The sequence below is a fragment of the Cnephaeus nilssonii genome (genome assembly GCF_951640355.1).
Source record: "Cnephaeus nilssonii genome assembly, chromosome: 16".
NCBI classification, from domain to species: Eukaryota; Metazoa; Chordata; class Mammalia; order Chiroptera; family Vespertilionidae; genus Cnephaeus; species Cnephaeus nilssonii.
Window position 1 is genome coordinate 44280945 of NC_137087.1, and position 14357 is coordinate 44295301.

The 14357-nt window shown below is 36.7% G+C and overlaps 1 protein-coding gene across 3 annotated transcripts in view; it reads left to right on the plus strand.

Annotated features, from left to right (window-relative positions):
• The first annotated feature begins 1210 nt into the window (after positions 1–1210).
• Positions 1211–14357, plus strand: part of SLF2 (SMC5-SMC6 complex localization factor 2) — a 42416-nt gene continuing 29269 nt past the window's right edge. Inside the window, exons 1-6 of one of the 3 annotated variants that reach the window (XM_079793059.1) lie at positions 1211–1486; positions 4285–4328; positions 5105–5547; positions 7098–7155; positions 10800–11755; positions 12732–12802. In XM_079793059.1, the coding sequence (XP_079649185.1) occupies positions 1347–1486; positions 4285–4328; positions 5105–5547; positions 7098–7155; positions 10800–11755; positions 12732–12802 (1712 nt within the window). In that variant the 5' untranslated portion in view covers positions 1211–1346. Of the gene's footprint in view, positions 1487–4284; positions 4329–4807; positions 5548–7097; positions 7156–10799; positions 11756–12731; positions 12803–14357 lie in introns of all 3 variants that reach the window. The other 2 variants (XM_079793058.1, XM_079793057.1) reach the window with 2 other exon arrangements.

Consider the following 14357-nt stretch of genomic DNA (forward strand, 5'->3'; position numbering starts at 1 on the left):
AATCTCAGTGCAATAAACTTTAAAGACCTGTCTAAATCCTTTTGTGTCATTTAAGATTTTATTCCATCCAACTGATTGAACAGTCCTGCCAATTCAAGCTTAGACAACCTTGAGATTGCTATTTTGGTTAATAGTTATAATAGTATGTGACCTGTCTCTGGAAGATTTTGTAAATTAAAGTGTAAGAGTCTGTCTAAAGAATGAACTCTAATTTACTCAGTGCTTATTACATGAGAGACTCTCAACTGTACAGTTTGCATTGCTTATCTATTTTATAACGCGAGGAGGACTGGGCAGTTTACAATTACCAAGAGAAGTAGAATACCCACTCTATAGATGTGGAAACTGAGGCTCAGATACTCTGACCAGTCTCTCAGTTTGTAAGGAAAACCCTGGCTCACAGACTCCAGAGCAGACTCCAGAGCACAGGCCATTTACAAAGGATTGGAGATTGCTGGGGCTTTCACTAATCTATGCTGTCCACACTTAACATGGGTAATTGAAACCTGACCTTATGTTCCTTTCAAAATCTCCAAGGAGTCTGGCTGCAGAGCCTTCATGGACAACTTATTTCAGCAGCTGAAAAGCAAAATGTTTTTGTGGAATAAAATCGGTCTTTATTTCAATGGGTTTTTTTCCTTCTTAAAGAAAAAAAAAAAAAAATCCACCACAGCACTTAACAAGAACGCTCACAGAATGGGCAAGTCTTCAGATCTGGCTGTGCAGAATACCGAGGAAGTGATGACAGCTTTAGGGCACTTTGGCCTTAGATGTTACAGACGATGTAATGAACAGCTGGGGATTTCTTAGACGCGATTGTGTGACACAGGAGGGCAGCTGCTGCTCGGGTTTGCTTTTGCAAACCTCGCCCCTCGCTCTCGACCAGCCTGGTGTCGCCTGCTGCTGCAGCGCCTACGGCAGCCCGCGTCTTCCCGCCCCCGCGCGCCCGCCCAGTCTGACGCGAGCAGGACTGGGCAGCACGCCCCGCCCCCGCCCCGCCCCCGCCCCGCGCACGTGACCGCGGGGCAGTTTTCCTTCTCCCCTCCCCTTTCCAAAACCCCTCCTCCTCCTGAGAGGCTGCGGCTTTCTATTGCGCCACTACGGGAATGATTGCCGTATCAGCCAATCAGAGCCCGACTCTTCAAGTAAGGCCCGCCCCCTGATAGTCCTCTGGTTCCTTCCCGCTCACACAAGAGTCACTTCCGAAGAGAGAACCGCCATGAAGAGAGAAGGGGGTGCCGCCCACCTCTGTTCCGACAGCCTCCCCGAGTCCCAGCAACAAGACGGCAACCACGCACCCAACTTCTCCAGCCACAGCTCATGCCGCCGTCGCCAGCGGCGCCGACATGACAAGGCGCTGCATGCTCGCTAGGCCAGGTTTCCCCTCATCCCCAGCCCCGGGGTCGTCGCCCCCGCGCTGCCATCTGAGACCCGGTAGTACCGCTCCTGCTGCAGCGGGAAAGAGAACAGAGAGTCCTGGGGACAGGTACAGTGCAGAGGGCTTGAGAAGGGGCCGGGTCGCGGGGGCAAGGGTATGAGGGAGGACTGCGGACGGCCGCTCTTCCAGTTCCCGCCATCCTCCGCGAGCTCAGGCCTCAGCGTTTTGGGGCCTGGCAAACCTCCGCCCCGCCTCCGCGCGGCGGCTTCTGGGAGTTCGAGTTTCCTTTTCTGTAGTTGGGACGCTGTCCTCGGTCTAGTGACCGCCGCCGGGATGGCTAAGGAGATCCCGCCTTAGAATGTGATTCTTGTCCTTGACGATAGCTGGACCCAGGGCCCTAACCGGTTAATGCACATCTAGGTGGTTTTCTGTACTTTGCCAGATCTACTGATCCTAGTGGTTTAATAGTGTAAACCGTTTTTTTCTATATTGTAGGTGAGAAATTATGTAAGGTGTGATAAGGGAAACCCACAAATTACTTTTTAGTTCAGTATAAACGATAATTCATACTTAAAAGAACATGCACATTTGGAATGTGATGTTTTCTCCAGTCCAAGAGGCCAGTTTTTATGTAAAGATTTTGTGGGAGCTATGTAAAAAGATGGGGAATTTCTTCAAATGACATCCTCTGACAATAAAACATGTTTAAATTCTCTACACACTTGGTACTGTCTTTTTTATTTTAAGTTTAAAAGCTTGTACGTAAGTTTAACAGTAAATGTATCTTCTGCTATTGTAGAACAGGTCCACAATCCCTTATCTTAATTCTGAAAGTCAGGAAGCTATGAAAAACAAAAGTATTCAGTAAGCTTGGCACCACATCTTACTTGGAAGCCAAACCTGACTAGAACTAATGGAAGGCTGTATATGGTCTTTATCCCATTAAGTGTAAGTATTCATGAGTTTTGCTGGAGAAATATTAATGTGTTTACTGCTACAGGGTGCAATATCAGACCCCACTGGGGGCTTTACATACTGCATCCAAGTTACCTGCTTTTCTAAAATCCAGAATTCTAAAATACATTTGGCCCCAAAAGTTTCAGATAAGGGTTTGTGAGCTGTTAGAAATTTTTTAACTAGTTATAAGTAATAGACATTTCTGTGCATGTGAACTTAAGGAGACATTCCTTGAACGTTCATAGTTATTTTGCAAATATCCTGCGTGTTTTACAAAACCATTTTTCTCTCTAGTATAAGAATCGGAAAAAAAGAGCCAGGGATCTAATATTTTAGGAAAGAGATATAGTGTTACTTTTAGTAATTAATGAAAAACATTTAGTATTATCTTGTTTTGAATTAACTGCTTTTTAATCTTGTCCCATCTCTCTTTCCTCAACCAATAACTGAAGGTATCATCCTTCTTCCCTTTACAGAACCTCTAGCATTTGTTTCTTGACTCTCATGTAGTGACATGTCCAATTTATTTTATGAAAACAAATGCATAGGTTCTTTCTTCCATTACTCATTCATTTCATAACCTCTTTAACTTTTCTACCAGCATCTCAAACAAACATTGTAGGCTCTCAATAAACCATTAAAGGTGGACATTGCTCTTGTAATGTGATCAGTAAAGTATATAAGATGAAGAAGCTTAACCTTCAAGGGACTTGGATTGTTTGTTTTCTCTGAGCATTCCAACCTCCTAGTGGATGTTTAGGGAAACTCATAGATTATTGCTTATTCTCTTTCAATAAAATAATTACATTTTAGCCATATTTGCCAGAAGGTTGATTTTTTTTTTGTTCTAGATAAAATTCCCCTCTTTATGCAGCTGACAACTCTAAAGACATGAACAAATCAGACTATGAATTCTGATAATATGGTCCTATTTCACTTTGTGTCCACTGTAGGGTGCAGAAATTCTTTTAAAAAATGAAAACAATTTGGGTTTTGCTATTCTTTTCTCTTTGTTTTATTTCCCCCAGGTAATGTGTTATTCTTGTAAATAACTTAAGAACTCTTAGATAGCCCTGGCTGGTTTGGCTCAGTGGATGGAGTATCAGCCTTCGGACTGAAGGGTCCCGGGTTCGATTCCAGTCAAAGGCACATGCCAGGGTTGCAGACTCGATCCCCAGTAGGGGCCATGCAGGAGGCAGCCAATCAGTGATTCTCTCTCATCATTGATATTTCTCTCCCTCTTCCTTCCTCTCTGAAATCAATAAAAATATTTTTTTTAAAAAGAACTTTTAGATAAATTAAGGTTTTTGAAACGCTATGTAGTTTTGAACTCATTCCAATTTCTGCTGATACTTAGATTAGCATCTTACTGTAGTGTACAAGAAAGTAGTATAAGGTTAATACTTGATCCTTTGTCTTTTGCCCAGCACACTCTTCAGCTGCATCCTTAGACCAGCCAAATCGACCCATTCTACCATCTACTCTTGTGATGAGTCTCTTAAGGTTTTACTCAGTTTTTACAATATCCATTATTCATTTAGCAAACATTGATTAAGCATTATTTTGAATCGAATTACTGAAGTTAATCAAAGAATAGGATCAGATCCCCTCAAGATCTTTTACTCTATGTAGTAGTGAGCTTTTGAGCCCTAGGAAGCACTCTACCAATTCTCTGGATCTATACTCCAATCTTCTCATTTTAGTACTGTAGATTATATAAACCTCAGTTGTACTTATAAATTTATTCCTACAGGAAGTGGTGAATTATATTTTCAATTGTTTATAATCAGCTTAGCAAAGCATTATTGCCCCTGTCAGATTTTGATTAAACTAGATAGTGAAATCCAGCCTATATTCTATAAATCTGCTAGTGTTCTCTACTTATCTGAATTATTGAGGTTTGAGTATTTGCTTATGTGATTCCATATTAGTTATGCTTTTATTTTCAGGAAGCAGTCAATTATAGATTTCTTCAAACCAACTTCAAAACCAGGTATGTATACTACTGATGCATTTTTTGTGGGATTTTTTTGGAGAGGGAAATGGATTCAGTTCTTAAATCTGCTCTAAACTTTAATTTGATTAAACAGTATTAAAAATTGAAAATTAAAATGCAGTTTTTTACAAAGATAAACAATTCTAAGTATCATGAAGAAACTTTTTGCTTCTATATTTTAAAACTATTCTAGCCAATTTTCATAATGCATACTGTTTTGATTTTCTAATATAGTAACTTATTTCATAGAGCCATAAGGAGCTTACATGATATAGCAAAAGGAAGGCTTATGAAAGTAAGGCTGTTAATTAAATTGTGTCTTAATCTCACCCCCCATAAAATGTGTATCATCATTAAATAAGCAATGTGAATTTTTTTGTGTGATAGATTAGTATTATCATACTTGAAATATTTATACAAAATAGTTTGTATATTTTTAATAACATGCGATTTGTGTGTTTTAATTGGCTATTTAGACAGACATATGTTGGATTCTCCACAAAAATCAAACATCAAATATGGAGAAAGTGGTTTATCCATCACTGGGACAGAGCAGTTTGAAAGGAAACTATCCTCGCCAAAAATATCTAAACCCAAAAAGCTGTCATCAGAAAAGAGCTCTATTTTAGAGGCTTTAATGAAAGGTGTTAAAGAGCACCCTAAAGATCATGGTGTACATGAGTCATGTCGGCCTTGTGTGTCACTAACCACCAAATGTCCAAAGACACTTACAAAGACTGTCTATGTTCCTCCTTCATGTCACTTGTCTAAAGAGATGAAGACACTAAAGAAAAAACATCGATCTCCAGAGAGAAGGAAGTCACTGTACACTCATGAAAATAGCAGGGAGAAGAATGATAGAGATCGAGGCAAGACCAATGCAGATTCCAAAAAGCAGACCACGGTGACAGAAACTGACATCTTCAAGAACACCTCCAGAAGTCTTAGCAGCAGAAGCAGCCTATCCAGGCATCACTCAGGAGAAAGCCCACTTGGAGCTAAGTTCCAGTTGTCACTGGCTTCTTACTGCAAAGAAAGAGAACTAAAGAAGTTAAGAAGGGAGCAAATGGAACAGAGAATCAACTCAGAAAATTCTTTCTCAGAAGCAAACAGTCTTTCCTTAAAATCCTCTAGTATAGAAAGAAATTACCAACCAAGGCAGGAACAAAGTAAACAGAATGATGTCAGACCTGGAAAGAGTAATCTTTCAAACCTGGTATGTGAAATAATTACTGAATTAGCTTGTCTACTGCTTTATCATATTTAGATACTAAACCTAAAAATATTTTAAAATTGTTAACATCATATTGGTATCTCTTATTAAAGAAATACTGATAACACAGATTGTGTAGTAGAAGCTGATTTCATTAGATTTTCTCCAACTGTTGATCAAACTCAGTAAAATAATGTTTCCTGCCGTTAATTTTTTAAGTTGTTAGAAATACAAATCTCAGGCCCCACTCCAGAACCACTGAACCAGAAACTGGCGGTAGAATTCAGCAGTCTGCCATTAACAAGCCTTCTAAATGATTTTGATGCACTTTAAAGTTTGAGAATCACTGGTTTAGATTATATGTAAACTAGAGGCCCGATGCACGAAGATTCATGCAAGAATGGGCCTTCTTTCGCTCTGGATGGAGCCGCCTTTCCACTTTTGCTCCGGCCCAGAGCCGCATTTCCGCCTTCCCACACTGCCCAGAAGCCCAGAGCGGCTGGGGCAGTATGGAACACCTGCGTCCCAAAGCTGCAGCTTGGTGCCTGTGTATGCAAATTAACCTGCTGTCTTTGTTGGGTTAATTTGCATACTCATTCCTGATTGGCTGGTGGGCATTGCAAAAGGTAGGGTCAATTTGCATCTTTCTCTTATTAGTGTAGATCTTATTTAGTATGAGTCTTAGAAAGCTTAGAAAACTATCCAAATAAATTTTTTTTTTTAATTTTTCATTTAATTTAGTTTTTCCATCACCATTTATCCCCTCTATGCCCTCTTCCACCTCCATCCATCCCCCTTCACATCTTAACCTCATCAGATTTATCTTTTGAGACTAGACCAAACTTAGATCAGCACAAAAGATGACCCTCATCCCTGGGAAGTCAAGTTGTTAAATACATCTATTTCAGAGAGCTTCTCTACATACAGAGCAAATACAGGAAGATTAGGTAACAGTTAAGTGCTATGATGAAATGTTGCTATGAAATTTGTACACCAGATAGACCAAAAATAAACCAAACTATGAAGTTTTGGGAGTGAATGGAGATGGTTGCAAGAAAATATATAACTCTAGGGTTTGCAAGGAGTTTGGTGCCTTTACCAGTGAGATTTGCTAATGATCAATAGAGATTAGTAACATTTGGTCCATTTTTATAAGATTTCAGTGGTATTACATCAGTTCTTAAAAGTATTGAAAAGTGAATTGTATCCATTTGATTGGCAGATATTAAGCCTACTATTTCTTTATCAAAATAATAGTACACTGCTCTAATAAAATCTTAATCCTGAAGTATGAATGTAAATTTCTAAATTTGTGTTACAAAAACTGACTTTATTTTGTGGCATTTTTTATATTTTTATGACATAAATGCCCTTTATTTTTATGATAAAGCTTAAGAATTTAAAATATTTTATTATAGAAGCTTGAATTTAACCTCCAAATACACATTTTTGCTTTATTCAGTCTAGAAATCTGCGTTTAAATGTTATAAATAAAAATTCACATTCTTTACTTCCCCCAACTCCTAATGAATTTTATCTCATTTTGCTAATAGGAAAATGGACATCTCTCAAGAAAAAGATCATCTTCTGATTCCTGGGACTCTGCTTCAGGTAGAATCAAAATTAAATTTATGAATTTTAAAATAAATTTGCATTTTAATGGCACTGTTTCTTAAAGCAAATCTGTTTAAGTATGCAGTTTCTTCCTAGAGGTGAATTGAGTGTCACATTAGTTTAGGGTTTAGTAATATTATATTCAAAAGGAATAGTCCTAGAATTTAGAATAAGTAACCAGTGATTTGTCTTCACTCTTCTCCACATTCTTCAATAGTTCCTAACAGTGAGTTTCTCATATTTGTATTCATTGTTCTTCTTCTGAATCCTTGGCTACAATTAAGAAGCATAATCTTATATTCCTGGAATTGTGGACTATCTGAAGTCTTGGTGTATTAAAGATGCTTTGTATAAGGTTGAAACTGTTATGATGATCCACAATAGTGTGTCCTGTATTTCAAATACAAAGATCCCTTTTTAGTATCAAATTTCAAGGGCACCTACATGATACTAGTTTGTACTTTTAATATCTATTGGTTGACAAAATACATAATAGCAAATAGCTGCTGTTAATTCAGCATTCTTAAAATATCTTTCTCTTTTTTAAAATAGAACAGTATAAAATTTAAAGAGTGCCGAAATTTATAACAAAAAATGAAAGGCCCCAGAAATAACAACTGTTAATAATTTGATATGACTACAAACTTTGAAAAATAGACTTGACAAAGTTCCATACTCTTAATGATAATAGCAAACATTTATTGAGCACTTACTGTGTGCCATACTCTGTTCTATATTCTTTTAATTTGTTTGAGCCTCATATCTGTATAAGATGGTTACTTTTAGAAACTTAAAAAAATGGAGGTATAGAGACAGTTCTGACTTATCATTCTTCAGGTTTTGTGTAAAACTTTTTTATATATTCTAGAGGTGCACTGCATTTTGACCAAGTGATCTCAAGTGTTAAAATTAATCTTCAAAAAAAAAAATTAATCTTCAGCCAAGGCTAAAATCATACTTTACCATTATTAATGAGCTTCTACCATCAGGAATAAGATTGAAGTTTCATATGATTTTTAAAATTTATTTAATTTTTATAATGTTGATTTTGGTGATTTAATTTTAGTGAATTTTGACATTAATAGTACAAGAACAATAATTTCTTAGGTATGGGATTACTCCTGCATTCAGTGTTTGTAATAATAAATAAATGATCTCTTTGCACTGAGGTGAATGGAAGAACAAAATATTTTTAGGCTAGTTCTGCCAGTATAAGAGACTGCTAATGATGTTTATGCCACCAAATTAGTCAGCCTTTTTTCCCCTCTGATAATGACTAAGATAAAAATTATCTTCAGTTCATGGATTTATAGATTTCCTCAGTGGTGACTGTAGTTTTATTTATATAATACCACATACTGATGTTTTTGAACACTGCCTATTTTCAGAGGCAGACTTAAGATGTTGCCTTCACTTATATTTTTATTTCTAATATGTTTGAATGTTTTTCATAATCCTCACAATTGTGGTATTATACTCTTAATAAATATACATTTATACTTAAGTTGACTGTCAACAGAATATAAAAGATATTAGGGGATTTTTCTTTCAAACTCTAAATAACATGAAGAGTGCTTATCTTTATCTGAATAGAGATTAATAATCTAAATGTTATGTCTTGTTCATATTACTACTATTACACAGTTGTGATGGTGCTATGCATAATCACACACAAGTTCAAGGGTTTCAGAAATGTTGGCAGCGTAGGCATTTGGCTCTTTGGTCTTCCAGAGCCGCATCCTTTGGCTGAATTCTGAGGTCCAGCTTAATCCATTGATAGTTTATTCCATAATTTATTAATATCTAATTCCTTATCGAGCATTTGGATTTTTCCCTTTTTTCTTTACAGACTCAATCGCTGTCTTATCTGAGTATTTTATATACTTGTTAGAGGCCCAATGCACGAAATTCATGCAGGGGCTCAGCCCTTGCAGCCACAACGGCTTGCCTCTGCCCTTGCAGCCCCGGCTTCATCCAGAAGGATGTCTGGAAGGTCGTTTGGCTGTACGGTCTAATTAGCATATTACGCTTTTATTATTTATAGATACATATTTGAAATATTGTAAAACATTCAGTATGAAGATTATACAAGGGGTGCATAAAGAATCATGAACTTGACTGGTCTGGCTCAGTGGTTGAGTGTCGACCTTTGAACCCGGAGGTCATGGTTTGATTCTCAGGGTATATGCCCGGGTTTTGGGCTCCATCCTCAGGGCGTGTAGGAGGCAACCAATCAGTGATTACCTCTCATCACTGATGTTTCCATCTCTCCCTTCCTCTTTGAAATCAATAAAAATATCTATTTTTATTTAAAACAAAAGAACCATGAAAATTTTGCAATAAATCTATTGCCCTAGAGATCTTGCAAAAAGGGAGCCTACCTATAGTACCAATTCACCCTCCTCTAATTCTAGATATTAAAGATCTAAGTAAGCTAATTTTTCCTAAACTTTTCCCACAAATACTTTTTCTCTTCTCCTGGATAAGTTTTCAGTTCATGAACAAAGCAGGAATTTCTTCTCATTACTAGCTATAATAAATGTCTGACTTCTCTAGGAAAATGGAACAAAACTCAAACTGGCAGGTCTGTAGCTATCTTTCTTATAACCTTCAAACTTAAGGTAATCAATATACATCTGTCTCAAGTGTTCCCTTTTTCTTAGTTATTTGATTTCTTATTCTGCACTATAAGGGACCCCTATTCTTTTTTATAGGACATTTAACCTCAGAAAACTTAGTGGGCATGAATGATTTCTTCAGGTAATAGGAGATATCTGTAGAAAAATGAAGCATTTCTTTAATTGATTTTATTTTTATAAGATGAATTTTTCCAGATTATATATTGATCAAGGTATACAAATAATTGCTTAACTCGAGGTTTTTATTTGTTTCTTTTTAATTTGTTGAGGATTTGGGGACATGGGGAATCTGTCCATGTGCAGAAAGAAACTTGATTTAGGGAAGTTTGATTTTTGAGAATACTGATTATATAAGTAGTGAATTTTTGATGAATGATAATTTTTTGTTGTTAATCTTTACTGGAGGATATTTTTCCATTGAATTTTAGACAGAGGGGGAGAGACAGAGAGAGAAACAACGATGTGAGAAAGACACATTGATTGGTTGCCTCCCACATGCACCCCAACCGGGCCGAGGATCGAGCCTGCAACCTAGGTACGTGCCCTTGACAAGAATCAATCCGCGGACCCTTCAGTCTGTGGGACAATACTCTATTCACTGAGCCATACTGGCTAGTCTCTGAATGATGAATTTTAAGAGTGAATTAATTAAACCACATTTTTTTTAAAATACATATTTTATTGACCCTTTCCTTGATACAAATACACAGTTTTTTATGTTTTGGAGAGTCACACCTTTAATCCTACTTAGGTAGTAAACTTTTTATAGTTTTGGAATGAAAATAAGCATTTGTCATCAGCTTTATATTTCTTGAACTGACCAGTGTTTATCAGTTAAAAAGAAATGATAGTATTAACTCTTTTTCTTCATTCTTATGTGGTGAATAATCTCAGCCTAAACTTTTAGAATGTAAACATTTGACAGGTTGTTCTATACATTGAGTAAACTTTACTAAGATAGGAAAATATGTTTTCACTAATCTGGCAAAAATTAAATTTTAGCAGGCTCTAAGCAGAATAAATTCCCTGACAAAAGAAAAAGGAACTCTCTGGACTCAGATCTGAAAAGCACAAGAGAATCTATAATGCCAAAAGCAAAAGAGTCCTTCCTTGAGAAGCGTCCTGATGGACCACATAAGAAAGAGAAATTTATAAAACACATTGCACTGAAGACACCTGGTGATGTATTGCGCTTGGAAGATATAGCCAAGGAACCGAATGAAGAAGCTGACCGCTCCACTGCAGGCTTGGCACCTTCAAATTCTGGCCACCATTCTTCAAGGAATAGTGACCAAGTCCGTGTGGCAAGTACCAAAGAGACTAAGATGCAGAAACCCCACTTATCTTTACCTCAGGAAAAGTCTACAGTTAAAAAAGCTAGCAACCTTCAGAAAAATAAAACGGCTAGCTCCGTGGCATCAAAGGAGACAAAACTTTTACCTTTACTTTCCCATGATCCGAGTGCTGGTTCCTCTCGGGTACCATTAAATTCTAAAAAAGATAAAGAACGTTCTTCATCTAAAGAATGTTCTGGGCATTCTACAGAGTCCTCCAAACACAAGGAACACAAAGCAAAGACTAATAAGGCTGATTCTAATGTACCTTCAGGGAAAACTTCAGGGGGATCTTTGCATTCAGAATATGGCACTCCTACAAAGTCTCCCCCGGCTGCTTTGGAAGTTGTGCCATGTACCCCAGCACTTTCAGATAAAGCCCCTTCAGATAAAGAGAGTTCAGGAAATTCTAATGCAGGTAGCAATGCACTGAAAAGAAAACTAAGGGGTGGTTTTGATAGTGATGAAGAAAGTTTAGGTTACAACCTAGACAGTGATGAGGAAGAGGAAACATTAAAATCCCTGGAAGAAATAATGGCTTTGAACTTCAATCAGACTCCTACATCTACTGGAAAGCCTCCTGCTCTTTCCAAGGGGCTTGGATCTCAGTCATCAGACTATACAGTAAGTTGTTCTATAACATTTATCTTTACTTGAAGAGGGAAAGATGGATTGATTATGAAAGAGGGATAGCATGTTAGAACTTTTTTAAAATCCAGTATTTGTTATGAGTCATAATTGCTCTGAAACTGATAGAGTTTTGGTTTGGTTAATGGGTTTCCCATATCTTTAGTTTTATTACTGTAAATCAGTGGTCTCCAAACTTATTTGATCACACACACTTCTATTAGTAAAACAATTTTTGAGCATGCACCCCAATGTATATGTATACTTATAGGTTAATACATGTATCACTATACTATGTACTTTCTAACGAATATGCAAAAAAAATTTAAAGGAAGAAGAAAAAGTATTTTCCTATAGACTTTATATAGAAGTTACTATAGACTAAGTTCTACTGGAGTTTCTATAGAAGTTCCATGTAAATAGAAGTTCTATTATTTTCTTCCTGCACCCCAATGGATCACCTTGCACACCCCCTGCTTTGGAGACCACTGCTGTAAATGAAGGTAGAGTGTAGAATGTTGTTAATTGTGGTGTGCAATTTTATTTATAAAGTGCTTCATTCTATCTTGGGAATAAGCTGAATTAAATTCTAATATGTCTGTAAAATTTGGTGGGGAAGGTGTTAATGTTCATGGTAACACCTAAAAATTAACAGTTTGATTCCACTAAAATAGGATTTAAAAATAAAGTTAGGGTAGCCATGGAGCCTTTGGGTGTTTGCAGTCAGTTCCTAAGGCTAGCAGAGTTTTCTATAAGTAGTGCCTTTCCTAGTAGATGGAAAAATCAAATTGCCTGTAGTACAAAATACTAGATTTAAAGCATGATGATGAAAATTCTCTTTTAAGAAAGGTATTCTCCTGGCCCAGGTTATTGGAAGAGAGAATATTCTTTAGTACTCTGAATAACTTAAAACATCCCAGTTCTTCTACTAAGATATGTTATAAAGTATTCCTAAAATTTCTTCTTGTTTTAGGAACATGTTCATAGTGGAACTTATACAAATACTCTAGAGCGTCTAGTGAAGGAAATGGAAGACACACAAAGGTTAGTTAGCATCATGACTACCTTGCTAAATTTAACATGCTGTTTCAGAAATAAGGTATTCTTGTTTATAGTGTGGATCAGAGGCTCCAGCTTTTTATGGTATACTCCATTAACATAAATTTCTTTCTGCTTACCACAACTGGTACCTAACAGATAGCTGAAATTCTTGATCAAAAGCATTAGTAGAGCCCAGCTGGTGTGGCTCAATTGGTTGAGTGTCAGCCCGTGCACCAGGAGATTGCTTGTTCTATTCCCCGTCAAGGCACTTGCCCAGGTTTTGCATTCGATCCCCAGGAGGGGGCATGCAGGAGGCAGCCAATTGATGTTTCTATCTCTCCCTCCTTCCTCTCTCTGAAATCAATAAAAACTTTTTTTTAAAACCATTAGAATTTTTGTGTATTTTTATTATGATAAAATATATATAACAAAATTTACTATTTCAATCACTTTAAAATGTACAGTTCATCAAGTACATTTATATTGTCATGCAACCATCACCACCATCTAGCCCTAGAACTTTTTTTTCATATCCCTAATTGAAATTCTATATCCATTAACCAATAACTCCCATCCCCTGGTATAACTATTGTTCTACTTTCTGTCTCTATGAAATTGACTATATACCTCATATAAGTAGGATTATAAGCATTTGTCCTTTCATGACTGGCTTATTTCCGTTAGCATATCTTCAGGGTTTATCCATGTAGCATGTGTCAAAATGTCCTTCCTTTGTAAGGCTGAATCTATTGTATATAGATACATATTTTGTTCATTCATCAATGGGCACTGAGGTCACTTCTATTTTTTGACTTATAAATATTACTGCCATGAACATGGATATACAAATGTCTCTTCAAGTATCCACTTTCAATTTGGGGTATATACCCAGAAGTGCAATTGCTGGATCATATGGTAATTATATGCATAATTTTTTGAAGAACTGTTTTACATAGTGGCTATATACCATTTTACATTTCCACCAGCAATGCACAAGGGTTCCAGTTTCTGTATATCTTTACCAAGCCTTGGTGTTTTCTGTTTGTGGTTTTCTTTTTATAAGAGCCAACCTAAGGAGTATGAAGTGGTTATCTCATTGTGGTTTTTATTTGCATTTTGCTAATGAGGTTGAGCATCTTTTCATGTCCTCATTGGCATTTTTGTACCTTCTTTGGAGAAATGTCTATTAAGATCCTGTACTCATTTTTTTAAAAATCAGATTGTTTTTGTTGTTAGCATAGGTAAAATTTTTTTAAATGTTTATGCCTGCCTAGTCCAAGTTTTGACACCAGTATAATCAGACCTGTTATTTATATACCAAGCAACTCTTGTAAGGAAGAAGTTTAGTTATGACTGACACCTCCAATATGCAAACACAAAGAAATAAAAAAGTTTGAGGGTAATAATAACCCCAGTGAAATTTATGTGACTAATTGCAAACTACTTTTGCTAATGAGAGAGGGTAAATATGTTCCTTATTAGTTCAAAGTATATCCTTGAAATGAGCTCAGAGAACTTCACTAAAAGCTTAACTGGCTTGAAGATGTTATATATGTGT